The sequence below is a fragment of the Marmota marmota genome, unplaced genomic scaffold (genome assembly GCF_001458135.2).
Source record: "Marmota marmota marmota unplaced genomic scaffold, marMar, whole genome shotgun sequence".
Lineage (NCBI taxonomy): Eukaryota > Metazoa > Chordata > Mammalia > Rodentia > Sciuridae > Marmota > Marmota marmota.
Window position 1 is genome coordinate 2,311,980 of NW_026000225.1, and position 21,481 is coordinate 2,333,460.

Sequence of the window (21,481 nt, forward strand, 5' to 3'; positions counted from 1 at the left end):
TTTGACAATCATCCAGTTACTAACTGCAGCTGTGTGGAGATAAAACCTTGTTGTTATAATTGAATAGAGAATTCCTAGCGGACAGCTGTGGGCAGTAGGTGACTATGGCCAGATTACCAAGGATTCTTGAAGTGGAGCAGGGTATTTTTCACTTGGTCTTCTAGGCAACAAAGAGCCAATGAAGGAAGAAGATGATGAAAATTCCAATATGACTCCCCTGGGTTGCAGGTGATCTCTGGGGAGGCAGAGGCCTCAGTTCTTGCTGTTACCTGGAGTGTGGCACTGTGGGGAGGGCACTGTTGCTTAGAGTTCTTGTCATCTGTTATTTCTTTTGTTCTCCAAATAAGAGCCTGTCTTTCCCTCCTCTAAAAAGTTCAAAATCTACATTCATGGACACAGACAAACTTGGCCAGCCATGCCAAAGTCAGAATTGATTTAACAAGTTAAATCAGCCAGGCATAGTGGTGCACACCTGTAGTCCCAGCTAATTTAGAGGCTGAGGTAGGAGGATTACTGAGCTCAGGAGTTCCAGACCAGCCTGGGCAATATAGCAAGATTCTGCCTCAAAAAACAAAGCAAACAAACAACAACAACAAAAGAGTGAAGTCTGTATGCCATATAGGTAAATAGTCCTTGGAATATTCAGGAATATTAATATTAATTAGTGACCATACTCCCTAGTTGGGAGGTTTCTTTCTCCATTGTTTTCATTTGAGACCAACTTCCAGCACACATGGAGCCCCTTGATAAGTCAAGTGGCCAGTTGGGCAAAGGGTAAGTGCTCAGGCTCAATCACCAGGTGGCTTGCCTCGCCTTCTAGCCCTGCCCTCTGATAGCTTCTTGAACTGATAGATATTGGAATCCTTTAGTCTCAGTGCCCCCATCTCTGAAATGGAAACTCTAGTAGTGCTTACCTAAGCAGAAGCTGTGAGGATTCAGTGAGATAATGCAGGTAAAACCTTAGTGAGCTCATGTAGTAAGTGCACATTAACTATTCCCTGCTGTCATCACCGTGTTGCAAGGCAATGTCAGGGAAGTGGTCAGAGGGTGGGTTTCAGTGAATGCCTTCCCAGCCTGGCCAGCTGAGCTGAGCTTAAATTCTGGCCTGCTTCCCTCAGGACTACAGCAACAGGTGAGACCAAAAGTTCCTCATCTTAGAATGACTCAGACACCCCACCCCACCCCCATCAGGGCCAGTGCTGTGTATGCACGAGAGCCTCTGGGGGTGTTGCCTCCTCCAGCTCCTCCTTTGACTGTTCTGCCAACTTTGCTGCTTAGCCTCCCTCAAAAGCAGGTCCCCAAAGCCAAGGGCTGGCTTTGACACTGGTATGATACTGTGGGGCTGATTGGTAATTTGTGAACACTCACACTGACACTGCTTTTCAACTTCTTGGCAGTACCTGAACCAATTTGAGAACTGCTGTGGCCTGCGAGAAGGAGCCATCCTCACCCTGCTGAGTGACATTGGTAAATCCCTTCCCTGGAAGTCAGGCTGAGGCCTTCAGGTAGAATGTAGTACCTCTGTGAGTCCTTACAGAGCACAGAGGGGAGACATTTCAGTTCTTTGGTTTTTACAGAGGGTTGGATGGGGTCATGGTGGGGCCCCAGTGGAATGGGGAGGTCAACAGGGACTAGTCAGGCAGGCACTGAACTCAAATAGATTTCCCTTCCTTCCTGACTAAGTCATGAAGTGAATTATGATGCATATAGAGCAACAGATTTCCTTTCCCATTAAAAAACTCCACTCCCTACTTTCCTGGAATGGTAAGGGATGGAATACGTTGTCATTTGAATGAATTTCATCCGTTGGCAATGAATTTTTCCACTCCCACATTGATAGTTTTTTGCCAGCCGCTGGCATTGGAAAAACTACCCTTGTTTAATCGTTTGGTACTGTCAGTGTCCTCAGATGAGGGTGTCTGTGGCATTCTCTGAGAAGTCCAGGCTGGCTTTGGAGACAACAGTCACCTCAGCCTGCAGAGGTCACATGCCGTTCCCACGCCTTGGCTCTGGCCTAGGAAAACAGGCACCAGAAGTGCCACAGAGACTTTCTCAGGTCCTTTTTTAAAAATAAAAAAAAAAAAAATCCAACAATATCCAAGGTTGTTAGTACATATTGATAGTTTGAGATCTTAAGGGTCAGAATCTATTTTGGATATGACTTCATTTTCATTCCCCCTTTATCTCAACCTTTTGAAGCTGTACATTTTATTTAAGTTTTTTTTTTCTTGCAAATTGTCAAAAAAAGAAAAGTTACAAGAGTAGTGTAGTGAAACTCACACACCCTTTCCTTAGATTCACCCATCGTCAGCATTTTGCCACATTGGTGAAGCTGTATTCTCCAACCCTTGAGCTGTCCTCTAGTCTCTATCAGTCACTTGGCCTTGCTAGTGTGAGTCCATCTCCCTTACTCTGCTTCTTTGGATAGAGGGTGAAGGGACAGTGGGGAATCAATTAATGAAGTCTGAGATTCAGTAATCTGAATCCTTCTCCCTCTATATGTGGTGTCTTTTCCCTTTGGGTGGAGTTCACATGGAGGGCAAGCTGACATTATATCAGTCTTATCTGACTTGACTGGGCAGTCACCATTGGCCTCATTGATTTCTCTGTCTGTGGACCTTCGTGTGTCTGCAGGAAGGGCCCTCACTATTTACCTAGACCATCTAATCTAGAGGTCAAGAATTTCACTTGATTTATTGACTCCTTGCAGCATGGCTTGCTCATCCAGATTATTTATGTTTAGCAAGTAGTTATTTAGAAGGTCTTTAAATTATTGGCTCAAGTAGCCATATCTGTCTTCTGCCATTTTACTTTCCTAAGTAGTTCTCTACTGATATTAATAACACCTCTACTGGTTGCAGATTTTTTTTTCACCTGGGTATATTTTGAATCTTCTTACCATTAACTTGTGTGGTAACTTTTGTATTATGCAAGTTGCCCACACAGATGTAAGTTATATGTGAATCAGAATAATGAGGACAGGTGAGCTTTAAAGTGCTTATGTGGTACAGCTCAGCTCTCTTATATGAAATAGGGGATTTAATTCTTTAAGTCACTGATTCTCTCTTGTTTCTATTTATAACCCCAAGTTGGAAATATTTAGGCTCTGAAGAACTTCTAAACTAGAATTAAACTACTTTTTGTGGGGAGTGCTGGGGCCTTGCACATGCTAAGCATGTAGTCTACCATTGAGCTATACCCCGAGTCCTGAATTAAATTTCTTATAGGCAGAAACCTGAGTAACTGCTTTATCACCAGCTTCTAGAAGAGTATACCTTGTATATATCATCTTCTCTATCAATATTTATCAAATGAATGAAATAAACCCTAAAGGAAATTAACACAAAAAAGAACTTAGTTTTGCAAAAACCTGATGCCCACATATTATCCTTAAACCAGCTCTTCCACTTACTAGCAGTATGACCTGGGGTGTGTTACTTAATTTTTCAGAATGTCTGAATTATTAATTATCAATTAGAAATGTGACTAACTTCATTAGAATTGTTATAAGGATAAAATGAGATGGTATACCCAAAGCTCATAGCATAACACTCTTTTCCTAGCAGAATGTACAGTTAGCTGTTCCTTACTCATTTCCTTCCTGCTCTGGATTTGTATTTATGGTTCCCTTTTTGAAAAATGTCAGGTCCTAATTTGGGTTGTGACCTGAGTTTGGATCCAGCAAACCTGACAGGTGGTTGTGTTATGAGACTTTTCTTCCTGGAAGTGGCTGACCTTCCCCAGATCCATTCCTATCTCAGTCAGCTTTTGGATGCAGTCACACCCCTTGATTTTGTGGTTATGCTAATAAACTTGTAATTCATTTTTATTTGCATTTCTGATTTGTATACGGGGCCCATTAGATTTATTTCATTTGCAGGGAATCTCATGACTGAGTCAAATTTCAAAAGCTTTACTTGGAGCAGCTAATCTAACATAATTCTTTTGTATTTTGAAACATTTCCTGAGCATATTTTGTTCTAGTTTGTTCCAAGTGTTGGCCCCACATTTCCTATGTTGGAGTTGCCACTGCTGTTCCTTTCCCTGTTGACTTCAGATAAGTGTCAGAGCCACACCCTTGTCTGCAAGGTCCAGATTTATTGCCTTCTCTTCAGGGTTAAGCTTATTTGCTTCTAATTTCTTCTGTACCTCTGCCCTCCCTAGAGTAGCATCAAGATAATGGACATAGGTAGGATTTTTCCACTGAACTTTACATTGACAAGATAACACTGCAGAATACACATGAGGAAATTAGGCAAGCACATGGGAGCCCGCCACTTCCTATACTAGGGCAAGCTTGCTAACCATTGCCCTTACACTGGCAAGAGATGCGGGGGCAGGTGTGGAGCAGCCAGAAATTATTTGGCCTTCCACACAACTTGATCCCAAAATAGATCAAGGAAGTTATATGCAAGTGGACTGTAAATTAACATCTTGCTCATTATCCTTTGGAAAACATTGGACTGTGTTTCCTTCTGCCAGTGGAGGAAGAAACTGATGAGCAGTCAAAACAGAGGGTCAGACAGCAAGCACTCCCTTGTACCAGGGGTTAGGGGGATCCTGCCCATGCTGAGGCCAGCTGGGCAGTCTGGACCCCTTTGTGGATTGTAATGGCCTTTTTGGTTCTTACGTTAGGATTGGTCTCCTTGATTCTCTAGGTGGCTGACTTGCTGTGGTGACTGAATATATTAGTCAGCTTTCTATTACTGTAATGAATACCTGAGGTAATCAACTTATGAAAAGATTCATTTTTGTCTCAGTTTTGCAGGTGTTCAGATCATGTTTGTTTGGCCCCATTGTTTTGGGCAAGTGGGGCACATCATGGTGGGGAGCATGAGATTACAAAAAGCTGCTCACCTCACAACCAGGATGCAAAAGAGAAAGAAGAAGACAAAAGGGTCTGGAGTCCCACTATCCCCTTCAAAAGCACACCCCCAGTGACTGGAAGACCTGTCACTCATCCCCACTTCTTAAAGGTTCCACCACCTCCTGATAGTGCTAAAGGCTGGAGACCAAGCCTTTAACACATGGATCTTTGGGGGACGTTCCAGATCCAAATTATGACACTAACCATCTTGTTCTCCGAGTCTTCAGGAATCCCACCCCACATTATTTGTGCTTTGTTCCCTGCATCACCATCTCCACTTCTGTTGGCAGCTGCTCCTAGATGGCATCCAGTATTTCAATAGTAAAGAGCAGAGAGGGTTCCAGGGAGAACACATGGCTTGAGGGAAGAGAACTCCATTAGGAATCAGAAAACTGAGTGCTCTGTTTAGTGTTTTCCTACCTGTGAATTTTCTTGCTTGTTCTAGTGAATGCATCAGTCTGACTCTACTGTTGATTATAACAAAACATGTTTACTTGATCCCAGATCATTTCTATAGAAAGTGTGTCGAAAAGCAAAAATAACCAGATTAATAAATAAATATAATATAATTACAAAAGAGAAGACAGCTGGCTCTCAGTCCTGAGTTTCTCTGCTTTACCAGCTCTTTAACCTTGGGCAAGGCTGGTGACTTTCTGGGTCTGAGGGTCCTCAATTTTAAATGAGGGGTTTGAGCCTCTAAGTGACCTCTAAGGTCCATTACACCCCAGCTATTTCATTTCACTGCTTAGGTAGCTGATCTGCAGAATGATTTTCCCAGACTGTCCTTGAGTTGCCCTCAGCTGTCCCAGCCTGACAGCTTGCCACAGACTCATCTGCATGATCTTTTGCCAGGAGCTTTGTCTTCCTACTTTCTCCTCATTCCTGCTTCATCCCATTCATCCTTCCCCACATGGATCAGTGGCCCATTGCTTTCTAGTATTCTGTTTGCCAGGCTGTTCTTGGGTCATCTTTATTAACCATTTCTTTTCTAAAATCTGATTTCTATCCTCAGTCCATATCCATATCTACAAGAATTTCTCTTAGAGTTGATTCTAAATTGAAGTCCTAGACTTCTTCCTTAAACCAGAGCCTTTCCCAGCTTCCACTTTGTTGTGTCACTAGACCCATCTTTCTGTCAGTTTCCCAACATGAGTGTCAATTTTTAATCTTGCTCTTCTTAGAATCTGTCCCTACTCTTGCTCCATACCCTCCCATTTAAAAATTCTTCAGTCCATTTAACCTGCCTGTGTTGTATATTCCATTTTCCCTGTTACTACTGCCTCCACTAATTCAGTGTCACAGTAAATCACTGTCATGACCTCTTACTGGCTTCCTTATCCACATTTTGCTAATCTATCATGCCTCTGAAAAGACATTTCATTATACTATTAGCTAATGGCTAATCTTCTTAATCTAGCATTTTCTCCACCCTCTAGAGCCAGCCTACCATATACTTGACTCTCAAAATCCACTTTTTATCCTCCTGCTGACTTTTGTGCATGCTGCCCCTTATTAGGCTTCTGTTTGTATACCTCCCCAAGGGCCCTCAGCCTTTTTGTCTTTGTGGGCAGAGGTTTAGACCTGATACTGCACACACAGTGATTCTTTCACAGGATTCCTCTTCCCTTGTTCCTAACGACACTACAAGTACTTGTTGAAGGACTGAGGAAATGATTTTACACTTTCCTCAGCACTTGGTGTTGCTGCCTTGCTACCTTGCTGATTAGTCATAGAGCCTGTTTTAGCTGGGAAACCCAGCCAGACTAAATCTTTCTCCATATGTCCACAGTTGGCCTTCCACTCTGTTTTGTTGGCAAAATCCAGGGACACAAACTGGCTGGCACATATTAGGGACAAAATAATTTTTGATTGAGTGCATGGGCATCCTATTGCCATTCTTAGTCAGTGGCAACTTGTATTTTGGTGACTACCTTTACTTTTTTCTTTTAATCTCTGTCTCAAGATTTTGATCCATTTGTCTTTCCATTTCTTCCCAGTGGAATGTACTTTAAACAGGTATTCTGAAGTGAGCTTAGTTATCTCTTGAAACTTGTGGTGTGGTAAGTAGGGATTCATAGACACAACCCTTCTAAAGCTCCTTTCTACATTGAAATCTAGTGAGTCCAGCTATTCCCTAACTTGGGTTGTTGTCCAGAAAAAATACACAGGCTGTGATTTAGAATTGTGTTTTATCAGTAAGAATCACAGGATAGTCACATTCTTCAGTTGTATGTCTGTGTCTGCCTCATAAGCTAAGGGAGCACTGGGGTAAGTCTCTGAATGCCATTCCTGATGAGGATAATAGCTGCTGTTATTTGTAGAAGATTCTTCAACTGGGACTCTTCTTTCTGCAGTGTCCTTTCTAGGACATGCCACAGTGTAGTCTAGTCAACAATTGTTGTATGTGTGTATGTGTGTTGCTGGGGAATGGATCCAGAGCCTCACACATGCTAGGCAAGTGCTGTACCACAGAGCTACATCCCCAGCCCCTGAGGTATAACATCAAAGTTCACACAGAGCAAGCACTTCTCATAACTTGTTTCTGCTATTAGAACATGAAAAATTAACTCTTGGCTTTTATGCATTGGAGTGATGTAGTTCCCAACTTTTATAAATGTGTACTATCACTATTGCCAGGAGTTTAGAGTTGTTGTTGTTTTTTAATAAACTTCCAGATGCAACACTGTTTTTCTTAAATCTCAATATTGCATTTTTCATCCAGTTTAAACTAAGGTTCTCTTGGCTTTAGACAATTTTGACTTATTTCCTGACACTGTTCTTCAGAGGCTGTTTTGTGAAATGTGACTCTGTCTGACTAAACTAAACTCTTTGAAGACCTGTTCTGCAAGAGAAACCATTTAAGAGGTCTTGCTTGTCAGAATTTTTACTGTTTTCAGTTAGACAATGTGTAAATGTGTAAAGAAACTACCTATAACTATACCTGTTAGATTCTTTAATTCTAGACTTTGTTAAGTGAACAGAAATATTTGAGAATAAATGACCACCCTGAAATGAGAACTAAAGTTTGTTATGTACAGTTGCTTAAGCATCAAAATAAACAGTTATTAATAGTCATCAGTGGACTCAGTTGCCATCCCTCTTCACTTAATGAGTGAAGTGTAGAGAATAACATGTTGTCTCATCTGAACTCTTTCTCCTCATCGGGGACTTTTTGAAACACTTCACCTGCTCCCACCCCATGTAATTTGCCTTAAAATGTTACACTTCTGGCTTCAGGGCCTTTGTCTTAGTCTGGCATATGTACTTCCTCAAATTACATGAGTCTCAAGTTTCACATAAGTCTGCTTTGGAATAAACTAACCCACACTTTTACATACATTATATCCTGATATTCTTCAACAGCTTGTCACATACCAAAATTTTATTGAATCCATCAGTAAAATTTTAAGTTATTGTGTGATCTTGGTGCCTGCTGGCAGATAGTTCAAGATTAATAGTAGTGCTATCTCTGACTGTAAGGTTTTGTGGGTGTGGTTATTAGAGTTTTATTATACTTCACTTTGCTTCTTTAATAAAAATAGCAAAATAAAAATGAAAGTGTTGGTAAGAAGTTTTGACTTTTAGAAATTAATGCATTTGAGCTGAGTATGTAGCTCAATGGTAGAGTGCTTGCTTGGCATGCATGAGACCCTGGGTTCTGCCCCTGGTACTGCCAAAATAAGAAAACAAAGTTGAGACCAAGATAGAGTGGAATTCTTCAGGCACATGGAAAGCAGCACAACTTTGACTTCATTTGGATGGTGATTGTACCTAATCCAATCAGGTTACTATGTCCCTTATGAAAGAAAAGAAAATCAGGAACAAGTATGAAATGTTAAAACTATGTTCAAAGACTGGATTTAAAAGGGTATATAATTAGCAACTTTGCAGTATGGCTTAATGTCCTGAGCTAAAACCCGCCTAATAAAATGTAGTTCCATTGTTGAGCTCTCTCATTTCGCCTTTCAAGTGCATTTTTAGGCAATGTTCAGGTGAAAGTCCTCACAGAGCATGCTGATCACTTGGGTTTTGTGGAGGCTTTCTCCTCTCTGCACAGTGCTCCCTCCTGATGCAAATAGACAGGACCAGCCACCTATCCTGCAAGGCTGCCTACTTCTCCACGGCTGCATTCTCAGTCTGACCCAAAGAGAGTTTATGTGTGTTTTTGTGTGTGTGCTTATATGGGCATGGGAGTGTTTAAGCATGTGTGTGGTGGCATAGAGAGGGCTTGTTTTTAAACTTCTCTTAATGTTGCTGTTGCTTTTGCTTTTTACTCTCATAAAAAAAAAAAAAAAAACAGGTCATACCATTCACTTGGCAGTAGTACATCATTGACATCCCTCTGAGTCAGAAACTATAAACTTAAATTACTTTAAAAGAGTTGCCAGTTGTACTGTGGATCTACCATAATTTGTCCAGCCATTCCCTGATTGTTGACTTTCACTTTATTTCTAGTATTTGGACTTTGTTTATAATATCTTTGTCGTAAACTTTCAAAACTTTTTAATGTTATTTATGCTTTTATCTTTATACCATGTAGTTTTCTGCACATAAGACTACTTTTTTGCTAATTGCACTTCATGATGTTTTTGTTTTTGTTGCTAATGTGAAAGAGATTTTTTTTTTCTCCTTTTCAACTAGATAAGCTAATACGGAGGACAGCTATTGATTTGTATACACTTGTTTTGTTTCCAGCCAACTAGATTCTTACTAAATTCTTTCCATTTTTTAGTCTTTTGAGTTTTCTATGCATATTTATCATATCATCTCAAATAGGGATAATTTTATCTCTTTCCAATACTCATTCCATTTTTCTCTTCCCTAGTTAGTCTCTTGTTAGCTATTAAAGTTGATTAAACCTCTCTTACAGGTAAAAATCACTTCTTCTTGGAGTCCAAGTTACGGATGGATCTCTGTTGCTCTGTGCCATGGCCCTCCTTGTGTAATATCCCATTTCTTCTTCACAGCAGAAGCTGTGTGTGTGTCAAATGACCTCACAGGCAGTTTTCTATAGGCTCGCTTTCCACATAAATTCTTAGATTTGGAGCTGTGTCCTTTGTTTTATCCCCTGCAGAACCTTCTAGAGAACTAGGCACAGTTTATAAATACCTGCTGAACTTTTGAAATGTATTGAAGGCATTCCTTTTCTGTTCCTCTCAGGCTTCCCAATATCTTCTTAAAGCCAGCTCCAGCCTCGTTAGACTCTAGGTCTTAATGACCATAGTATTCTTTGCCCAAATGGCCTTTTTGCCCTCCCTGCAGAATTTAGATTTTCATACCTCAAGACCAGAGAAGTTCCCCTTAGATTATTTCAGTGTCAGTACAACTAGAGAACTTGTGATGCTGAAGTAAGCCTGAGAATTTAGCATTTCTAAGTTCAAGTGATACTGGTCCAGGTAATTCAGTTTGAGAATCACTGCTCTAAACTATAATTGGTGACCTCATGGGTGCAAGGCAGAATTAATATTGTCAAAATGGCCATACTACTAAAAGTGTTATACAGATTTAATGCAATTCCAATTAAAATCCCAACGACATTCCTCACAGAAATAGAAAAAGCAATCACAAAATTCATTTGGAAAAATAAGATACCCAGATTAGCCAAAGCAATTCTTAGCAAGAAGAGTGAAGTAGGAGGCATCACAATCCCAGACCATAAACTATACTGCAGAACTATAGTAACAAAAATGGCATGGTATTGACACCAAAATAGACACATAGACCAATGATACAAATTAGAAGACACAAAGAATTTTTTTTTCTTATAGTGCAGGGGACTGAATCCAAGGCTTTGTGCATGCTAGGCAAGTGCTCTACCATTGAGCTCCTCTTCAGCCCACTGAGGACCATCTGTCCTAGGCCCCTTCCTGCCACAGTGAGTTTGTGCACTAAAAGTTATAGAGTGCATTTCAGGGGCACATTATATAGGATAGGAGATTCTGAAATGAAAAGCATTTCTTAAACTTAATAAAAATTCACTCCCCTTTCCACTCCCTCAGCTTCTGCGCTTAGATACCTTCATGAAAACAGAATCATTCATCGGGATCTAAAACCAGAAAACATCGTTCTTCAGCAAGGAGAGCAAAGAGTGAGTGACCTTCCTGTACTCAGGAAGTCTCAGGGGCTGCCTCAGGGAAGCTGCCTGGTAGAGAAGGAACATGTTTTGTAGGTTTGTTTATATTCACATTTCCTTGAGTCACACTTTGATCCTCTGGCCATACTTTTTTATTTGAAACAAAATTCAGCAAACAGTTCTTACTGGCAGATTGAGGCAAGTTTAAATGGCTCACATTGTTAATTGCCCAAGTTGCAGGATTCTGATAAGGAAAATACTGTTTGTTGTCCTACCTCTACTCCCAAACTTTGGGGCTAGTACTTCTTGGAAGTAGACTTATTGTTTTCCATTTGTTTTAAGAGCCTTAAATTTTAATACTAAAATGGAAACCAACTGTAAATTGGTTATCAGTGTGTCTGAGAAAAGACGCTTGGAAATGGCATTTGCCATCTCAAGCCTTGTCCAGCCTGCAGTCCCCCAGAATTCTTGTGACCCTCTTGAATGGCTGCTCTGCTTAGGTATGGTGGTAACCACCATACAGGACTTGATGCTGTTGTTGACTGGGCTGATGAAGGGAATACAGCAGCTCAGCTCCAGTTCACTAATCCCTCCTGGTACAACTCTGACAGCATCCTAGACCTGACCCCATACCTATGACAGGATTCACTTTCATTCCAGGGCATATTCATTCTTGCTGGTAGTTCTAAAATTTGAGAACTAAAGTATTTCCTGAGAAGGAGCTTGCCTGATCTCTGACATTAAGAAGTCCAGGTTTAGCAATCTTGAGGGCTGGTCCATGACCAGTTAATTTTGGCCTTTTTGTGATTGGTGGCAGAATGAGGGAGAATATATGCCTAGCATTTTTACAGTGAATGATTTCTCTACCATATTCAGTGCATTCTTCTATGTATCTGGCTTTAGGAATCTAGGATTTAATACTCTCTGGGAATTCTGTAATAATCTCTGCTATAATGACAAATTATCTGAATCTTTGTAGAAGAACAACACATTCTGATAACCCTCAGATTTCTCCTCCATTTTTTTTCAGTTAATACACAAAATTATTGACCTAGGATATGCCAAGGAACTGGATCAGGGCAGTCTTTGTACTTCCTTTGTGGGGACCCTGCAATACCTGGTAAGAAATGGGATTTACATGTTTGCTTATCAGTTTCTCTCATGTTTGTAGGGCTCCTCTCCATCCTTACCTGCCTGAACCTAAGTCCTGCCAGATTCATGGATGTTTCCTAGATATATAGAAATTGTCTCATGAGCTCACAACCATAATCTGCTCAAGTTAGCATATTCTGCCATCAGATGCCCTCCAGGAGGATGTAGTCTTCTTTGATGTCAGAAGGGCTGAGCCAGTGTGCCTTTACACAGAACTGTAACCTCACTGTCCTTCAGTATTTTCCTTACCCTTCTTTATTTTATGTGATCTAAGTTCTGAATTACTCCATTTATTCCAGAATATCGATCCAGTGCAGTCTGTGTGCCAGGTGCTATGCTTAGAGCTGGTGATGCAATGGGAAAGAAAATAAGCATTCCCCTGCTCTCCAGGAGCTTAAAATTTAGCAAGAAAGTAGGTGTTAACTTGATACACAGGTAACTAAGAGTTACATTGCATTGAGCCCTACAGAGGAAAACTGTAGGATGTCATGGGGGTATATAGGACCTAGCCTAGTCTGGGCCCCAGAGGATGAGTAGATAAGGGCTAGAGATTAAAGGCAAAGGTGGAGGAAGGGGAGATTTGGGTGAAAGGAATAGCACATTGGAAGACCTAAGAGCATGACTGAGACCTAGAGAAGGAAGAGGGAGTCTGAAGTTGATGCTGGGGAGGGAGAGGGAGAGGGACGACAGATCGAGGGCCTGCTAGCTGGTTAAGGGTCTTAAACTATATCCTAAACCCTCTGGAATGACATTAAAGAGCTTTACCTTGGAAAAGGAGCAGGCTTTGAAAAGACTACTTTCATTTTGGTGTAGAGAATGGATTGCACTGAACAAGAGAGACAAGCAGTAAGAAGCCTATTTCCGCAGGCCCATTCAGAGCTGGTGGTAGCAGTGAGGCGGTAGAGAATAATTAGATAAAAAAGGTTGAAAGCTAGAGGAGCTTAAATATCTTCCTGTTTTTTAAATAAGAAAGAAGCCATTTGTTCTCTTTTTGCATGTGTTAATATTTCTTTCGTGTCCTACCAATTCTACTACTGAACTCTCTCCGTTTATCACCTGCTCAGTGGAATAGAGGTTTCTTAGTGGTGACTCGTGGGGAGCTGTGATTCGGGCATTTGTATCCATAGAACGTGTACTTATATTTGTTCTGTTGAGTACCTGCAGGAGTCGTCATCAGCTCAGCAGCAGTTAGGGGGATCCTAACAACTGTGACCAGTTGTTCACCTGTGTGAGTTAAAACATCTGTTCATAACCAGAACCAGAGGTTGACCCGACCATCCCCAAATTTCTTCTCCTGGCTTGGACTCCCTGACCTTTCTGTAACACATTTCTACCCACATTGTACATAGTTCTGTCTCCCTTGCTCATGAAAGTCCTTTCTGTAATGTCTATGTCTCCTGCTCATTCAATGAACCTTCTGAGGCCAGTTCTGGCCCCACCTGGGCTTTGTTGCCTTCCTGGATCACCCTAACTCTCTCACCTTTGGCAGATGTCAGGCTTCTGGCTTTTTCCTGCCTGATTGAAAATATCTCATTCCATTGTGTGGCCACATGTTACTTGGTTCAGGAGATTCAGTCAGCATTTAATGCATGCATTGTTTATTTGGTATACATAACCTGGTATTGTTTTCCTTTGGTTTATGTATTGTATCTTTGCATCTCTACAGAGCATCCATGACTGGGCCCTGCATTGTCTTAGCTTTTCAATAATCCCTTGAAATTCTTCTGCACAGCCCTCATTTTTAAAGGGGAGAAATTAAAGCACATTGAAATGCATAATTGATTTACTCTGATCTACCAAATATAACCCCTCAGGGCCCTGACTCCTTAGCTCTTCTCTCAGCATTTAATGAGAGTATGTGAGGTACAGGAAAACCTTAGGTACCACCAGCTAGACCACCATCCTCAGGTAGTTACCTCCTCACCCTTGAGTGGATGTGCTAGAACCTCTGGGATGGAGCCAAGAGAGATGGGGGTTGCGTGGGCGGGGGCATGATTAGATGAGCTACTTGGACCTTTTGCTGTGACTTCTAAGAAGAGAGGACAGCTCAGGTGTGCCTTTATCTTGTGTTGTTGCAGGCCCCGGAACTGCTAGAGCAGCAGAAGTACACGGTAACTGTGGACTACTGGAGCTTTGGCACCTTGGCCTTTGAGTGCATCACAGGCTTCCGGCCTTTCCTCCCTAATTGGCAGCCTGTGCAGTGGTGAGTGAGAGCCTGGGCAGAGAAGGCTGCCTAGTAGATGGAGTTACCCCTGGCTCTGTTCATCTCTTTCACTTTGTCCCCAATTCACTGGTTGCCCCAAAGCTGAGCCTGAGAGGTCTGTGCTTGATCTTCTGAGAGGAAAGCCTATTAACATATAGCATGTGGGCATTTCAAACTCCACAAATCTAGAAAAATGGGTGGTTGTTAAGAAACCTCTTAAAATTTAATACTATGTGAGTGCTACTTACTTGTTCTGTGTTCAGCAGTAACGAGTCAGCCTCTTTGTCCACTGTTAAGTGAATGTGTGTACTTAAAATGCTGTACATTAGTAAAAAATAAAGGATACCTGCACATTATACGTGAGGAAATATTTACATGAAAATTTAGTGTTGACAAATTTTAGTGCACCTTAATATACATTTTTATTTTTTTCTTTTAAAGAGATCAAATCTCACTATGTTGCCAGACTGACTCTGAGCTCCTGGGCTCAAGTGCTCCCCTGTGTGAGCCTCCCAAGTAAATGAGACTAAAGGTGTGTACCACCATGCCTGGCCTGAATATAAACTTTTGTTTTAAAAGTATAAGAAAGTCAGACTGAGGTTGTGGCTCAGCGGTAGAACGCTTGCCTAGCACATGCGAGGCCCTGGGTTCGATCCTCAAAAACAACATAAAAATAAAGATGTTGAGTCAAACTACATCTAAAAAATAAATATTTTTTTAAAAAAGTATAAGAAAGTGGCTTTAAATGTGAATCTAATAAATTATTTTTTACTTATCAGTTAAAATAACTTCAAGTGCTGGAGGGAAAAGAAAAAAAGCTTAATCATTACTAAAATACATGATTTAAAAATTAACATTCTCCCCAGTCAAGTAACTTTCACTGAAAATTACTTCTTGGGAAGCCACACAATAATTCAAATGATGTTGTTGTTTCTCAAAAAGTTTTTATTTCAAGTTTTTTTTTTGTTTGTTTTGTTTTAAGCAGTAATAAGTTTGCATGGTTCAAACTTCAAAAGTGTGAAAGAGTATGTACTCAAAAGTCGTCTCATACCCTTCTCCAACCACCTGGTCCCCTCCCCACAGGCACCTGATACCACTTGGTTTTGTTTACTTCTGAGGATGTTTTTAGAACCTCTCAACCAAATTGACCGATATTTATTTGTTCAATTTTGCATTTGCCCCCTTTTTTTGCACCACTGGTGGCATAATTTGAACACTTTCTCTGTGTGCTTTTAAAGCATTTTACTCTGTAAAAGTTTCCTTCGAAGCCAATTTATCTACAGCATAAAAAAGATCCTTGTCTTGAGCCTAAATAGTCTGCCCAGTTTGATTACTTCAGATAAATTTTGTTTTATTTTTGTAATTTTAGAAGATACAGATAAAATTTTTAAAAATAAACAACTATAATCAGACAGTCTGGGAATAACCACTATGAACATTTGTATATTTTCAGTGTGTGCATGTGTTTTATAATTTTAAAAAATAGGTTATTATACATACTCTGATATACCTTGCTTTTCAAACTAATATTGAACCTACTTTATATTTTTCCATGTTGTTTGAATGTCCGTTTGGTGTTCCATTGAGTGTCTGGCTGCATTGTAGTTTATTTAACTTATGCTCTGTTGTTGGAAGCTTGGGTGGTTTATAATTTTTACTTCTTAAAATAAAACCAAGAATAACATCCTTGTATGTAAATCCTTGCACATTCATAGTTATTTCTCTAGGATAAATTCGTAGGAATGGAATTAACAGATCAAAGAGTATGCACGTTTTAAAGGCTTTGATGTGTATTACACTGCTTGCCAAAAAGGTTATTTAAATACTTACTTCCGCCAGGAATACACAAAGCTGCCTCTTTCTCCACACCATTGCCATTGGCTGTTGTCATCTTTCTAAATATCTTTTTGGAAACAGTAAAGACATTAACTTTTCAAAGGACAAGTGTTTACATCATGAGAATGTTTATTGATGAGAATAAAGTGTAACCTCTGAAATGAGTTCTAGAAGAGAGGTTTTTTGTGATGGCAACCCAAGTCAATTCTGTATTTGTATCCCAGACACTGGTAATGTAAAGAGGACAGAGATGAAGTCCCTTCACTGGAGGAGTCTGGCAAAGTGGCAAAATATGCCCTCCTGTGGTGACTTATGGAGAAGACTTTTTTTTTAGCTGCATAGATTCTGGAATATTAGAGAATTTCATAACTGTAGTCACATTTTAACTGTAACCATCATGAAAAAAGTTTGAAATTATTTGTGTATCTATAGTGATTTTAATTAATCAAGGGATTATTGCATTTCTTCAATTTAGATGTTGAACTTTTCCATTATTTATAACAAGATGAGTTAGAGTCCATTAGAACTGCAGGAACAATTTTTTTTTATATTTATTTTTTAGTTTTTTAGGTGGACATAATATCTTTATTTTACATTTATGTGGTGCTGAGAATCAAACCCAGTGCCTCACGCATGTTAGGCGAGTGCGCTACCACTTGAGCCACATCCCCAGTCCAGGAACAAATGTTTTTGAAAATATATCTCTAATGGCTCAGCATCTTCATAGTTAAATCTATTGTCTACAGAATCTTCTTCCTAGAACTACCCTCATCAGTACTGGAAGGCCAGGTGGCCTTAGTAATTTCAGAACAGGAGCAATTTTGAAATATATTTTAGGATCTGCCTAAAACATAATTTTCCATTTAGTGTGTTTTTTTGTAATTTTCTATTGATAGACAGTTTTCTGTAGGAGGACCATCCTACTTCAATTAGAAAGTGAGAGGGCCTCTGATTCCTACCTATCATAGTTTCTGCCAGATGTGGAAACTCCAAGACTCTGCCAGACACCAACTATTCTGGATCTCATGCATGCTCTTGATAGGCCAGTTCACTGAATTGTTCAGGACAATAGCATTTTTAATTTGAATTTCTCAGGAGTTTCAGTAAAAGATGTATTTGTATATTTAGGCAGAGTATAAATTACACCAGTAATTTTCAGACCCTAATTCTGCCATTCTAGTTGTGTGACCTCAGACAGATCACTTCATCTTCATCTCCTTATCACTAAGTGTTGGACTAAAAATGATATCACCACATGAGCAACTAAGGAAACAATGGCAAACTACATAGTTATCTTTAAAGTTGAAATATAAGGTATTCTTGTTACCATGAAGGATTGAAGCCAGTTGGTTTTAAATTTCTTTCCTTCAAATACTACTTCAGATATCCCAAGAGGTTCCATAGATTGGGAAATGTAAAAGTTCATTTCTCCATAGAAAAAAATATTTAGCAATACACATTTAAAGGGAAGTATATATGTGTGTGCATGTATTGCACATCTCATGTAAATGTGACCTGCATTTGGTAATCTTGATTTGGAAGTCCTAATTTTATCCTGTATCAAACATGAGAACTTACATTGGGTGGAATGGAAAGTAGAGAAAATGAAAAGCAAGAGCCAAGAATGAGAGTTCTGCTGTTTGTAGAACTCAGGGCACAAGATGGTGAATGACCACTAGAGGCTGTCCTTTAAAAACTCGCTCAGGTAGTACTGACCATTCTTGTAATGTGGTGCTGCGTATTGAAATAGGGTCTTGCACATGCATGCTGAGTACATGCTCTACCACTGAGCTACACCTCCCCTACCCTACTACTAACCATTCTTAAATGAAGAAACCAACCTACCAGGATACCAACCATTTTTCCAAAAGATTAAATATCCATCTGGAGGTACAAGTCATCTGTATAGTTGTAAAGTGATGTTACAAATGTTAAATGGCTCTTGAGGCCACTGAGTGACTTGAGGGAAATGATAATGGCATACTTGCAGGCACTCAAAAGTCCGGCAGAAGAGTGAGATGGATATTGTTGTTAGTGAAGACTTGAATGGAGCAGTGAAGTTTTCAAGCTCATTACCCTACCCCAATAATCTTAACAGGTAAGGTACCATGGTAATTTACTACATATCTTCCTTTTTTCAGAAATAAAAGTTTAAGGTAACATCTGATAACTTTGAAACAGACTACCCTGTGACTAAGAACTTGACATAATCTATCTCAATCTTAAACAGGGTGAAGTCCCATCCCTCACCTACCTCGAAATCATCTTTTCTCTTTCTTTTTTGTTCATTTCTTGTAATTATATATAAGATAAAGCTCACGCAGAACTCAATATAATTACTTCCATAGTAAGTCTTTTAAGGGGAGCAGATTGTACCTTATTTCTCTTTGCACTCCTCATCTGTCCTAATGCTGTGTTAAGAGTCAACAAATCCTTGTAGTTTGAATGGCATTCCAGTCTAATCCAGTCAGAATACAGCAGTTAATTAAGTTATCAGAATTGTTTCATAATACAAAGGAAAGTTACAAGGCATGGGGAATGATGACCATGAGCATTTAGAGGTATGGTGTGCAGTAGAGTTATGTGGGGTGATTTTGGATGTGCTGGGAGGATGTGTATGCTATGAACAGATGAAAAGGTTGGAGGAAAGAAGTTCAGAGGGGAGACTGGGGTGAGCAAAGGCACTTTAGGGAGGCCATGAGTAGCTGTGTGGGTCTCAGGGGAGGGCTTGAGTGCATCTAGGAAGCAGGTGCTGGGAGTCCAGGAGAAGGGGTTTGAATTTTGTCATGGGCACCTACCAGATGCTAAGTCCAGCAGTATGGGGGCTAGGTTGCGGGGTGGGCTAGTGATTACTTATAAACCACTCCCTCCCTGGCTGTCCAGTGCTGCAGATGGAACCCAGAGCCTCATACATGGTAGGCAAGCACTGTGCCACTAAGCCACACCCAGCCCTAAAATGCATTCTTTTAAAAAAAGTTTTAGGTATAGATGGACACACTATCATTTATTTATTTATTTATTTTAATGTGGTGCTGAAGATCGAGCCCAGTGCCTCACACATGCTAGGCAAGCGCTCTACTACTGAGCCACAACCCCAGCCCCCTAAAGTACATTTTAAAAACTTCACAGATCATTGTTCACAGATCATTCACAGGTAGCCAGTCGGAAATGTGTACTGGTCCATGAATTGGAAATCCCTGATTTAGGGGAACTGTGTTCGCAGGTCAGGAGAGGAGGGATGACACATGAATGATTAAATTGGTTGGAAGCACTTAGGGTTTTTTTTTCTCTCTCAGATTAGTCCATTTCATTTTCAATAACCATTTATTGGTTGCCACCCATGTGCATAACGACAAGACATATGCAGGGTCAAACTTTTAAATTTACACATAAAGGCAGCCTGAGACTGGCTGGCAGTATCTCTTCTACACTGTGCTTTTCTCAGCGTACTGGCAGAACGACTGGAGAAGTGGCTGCAGCTGATGCTTATGTGGCACGCCCGACAAAGAGGCACAGATCCCCAGTATGGTCCAAACGGCTGCTTCAAGGCCTTGGATGACATCTTAAACTTAAAGGTAAATGCGCAAGCAAGGTAGCCCTGAGGCAACTGCTGGGTCCCCTGGTGGGACATAGCAATTCTGACAAGAAAGATTTGCTGGAGGACATAGTAGGTCAGGGGCCAGCTTGCTGAAGGAGGAAATTTAGGCTTCTCTGACAGTCTTTCCACAAAAGAGGCTGACAACTGAGCTCACTGACCTTGACAGTTAAGTCCTCACTGTTTGCAAACACTGAGCTCTTTGACCTTGACAGTTAAGTCCTTACTGCATACAAACAGGAATACTAAAGACTGGAATGTGGAAACCTAGCACCCAGCCTCCCTTCCTTAAGTTAGGCCTTTACTTTGTGGGACTGGGAAATGTTGGGAAGTGGAAGATCTCTACAAATAGATGGGGATCTGCATAAAGACTGTTGTTTTTGTTTTGTTTTTTAATATAACATCTGAGTTGTGTTGTAGCTGGTTCATATCTTGAATATGGTCACGGGCACCATTCACACCTATCCTGTGACAGAGAATGAGAGTCTACAGGACTTAAAGACTAGAATCCAGCAAGATACAGGAATTCCAGAAAAGGACCAGGAGCTACTGCAAGAGGCAGGTCTGGCGTTGATCCCCGACAAGCCTGCCATTCAGTGTATTTCAGATGGCAAGGTGAGCTCCTTGCTTCCTGAAGATTGCCCTATTTTCCCCTAACTTCGTCTCCTAGTAAACTAATCACACTTTTGGATTGCTACTTTATTGTATCAAATAGACTGTTAATCATGCATTACATATACATGCCTGCTTTTTTTTTTTTTTTTTTAAGTTGGGGTATGAGATCTCCTGTGTGGCTTACTAGGAGACACACGCCACTTCATGCTTGACTTGTTGTTTCCAGATCAAATTTGCTTTCTTTTAAAAAATATTTTGTTTTTTAGTTGTAGCTGGACCCAATACCTTTAATTTATTTTTATGTGGTGCTGAGGATCGAACCCAGTGCCCCACATGTGCTAGGCAAGCGCTCTACCAGTGAGCCACAACCCCAGCCCCCCAGATTTGCTTTCTTTTGCCTTTATTGCCAAAATGATTCTCTAGTCTTCTGAGTAACCAAAACTATTTATGATTAGAGCTGTTAGGCACCTCAGTGTTAACCAGCTCAATGTGAGACATGGTCCTTGCTCATAAAGAGCTTATAAACTAACTTATAGTCATTGCATAGGGAAGTATACAGTGAACTTCTAACTGGACAGGAAAGTTAATCAGAGAACAAAATAGAATACAATGTATTGTAAATAAGGTTTAGGTTCAGGTTATTTTTATGCTTGATTTCGGGACCCCCAAAAGACCACCAGAGACCAAGATCCATGTAAGCAGCAAGGAGGCGTTTATTGCGAGCTAGCTCCATCCTCCCCAGGCACACAGCAACTGGTGACACTGAGAGGCCCCGGGTTTGCAGCAGTTTTATATACTCTTTGGGGAAGGCAGGGACTTTACATACATCATAGCATCACTTAGCAATCATCACACACCGCAGGAAAATCATAAAACAACTCTAAAACATGATTTGCACACTCACTGGCGGGAACAAGTTGGGTAAGGATGATTGGTTAGTACAAGAGGGGGACACGTTTGAACTGATTGGTTTAAACCACGAGGGGTGTATGTGCTGAACTACATGGTTTCCCAACATGTTATCAACCACCATAAACTACTGGGAGGGTCATCTGGCATCCCAGGTATTTTCCCTGTCTCATGCTGATTGGTGGCTGCTAGGGGGTTGCTATGGGTCCCCACCTAGCCTGACTGAGTCAG

At 40.6% G+C, this 21,481-nt stretch overlaps 1 protein-coding gene across 7 annotated transcripts in view; it reads left to right on the plus strand.

The window, feature by feature from the left end:
* Ikbkb (inhibitor of nuclear factor kappa B kinase subunit beta) overlaps positions 1–21,481 on the plus strand; it is a 48,318-nt gene that overhangs the window by 13,135 nt on the left and 13,702 nt on the right. For 5 of the 7 annotated variants that reach the window (XM_015506210.2, XM_015506205.2, XM_015506206.2 and 2 more), the window contains exons 5-11: positions 1,398–1,467; positions 10,867–10,955; positions 11,971–12,060; positions 14,171–14,295; positions 18,122–18,229; positions 19,577–19,706; positions 20,147–20,341. In XM_015506210.2, coding sequence (XP_015361696.1) covers positions 1,398–1,467; positions 10,867–10,955; positions 11,971–12,060; positions 14,171–14,295; positions 18,122–18,229; positions 19,577–19,706; positions 20,147–20,341 — 807 coding nt within the window. The remainder of the gene's footprint in view (positions 1–1,397; positions 1,468–10,866; positions 10,956–11,970; positions 12,061–14,170; positions 14,296–18,121; positions 18,230–19,576; positions 19,707–20,146; positions 20,342–21,481) is intronic. The other 2 variants (XM_015506213.2, XM_015506209.2) reach the window with 2 other exon arrangements.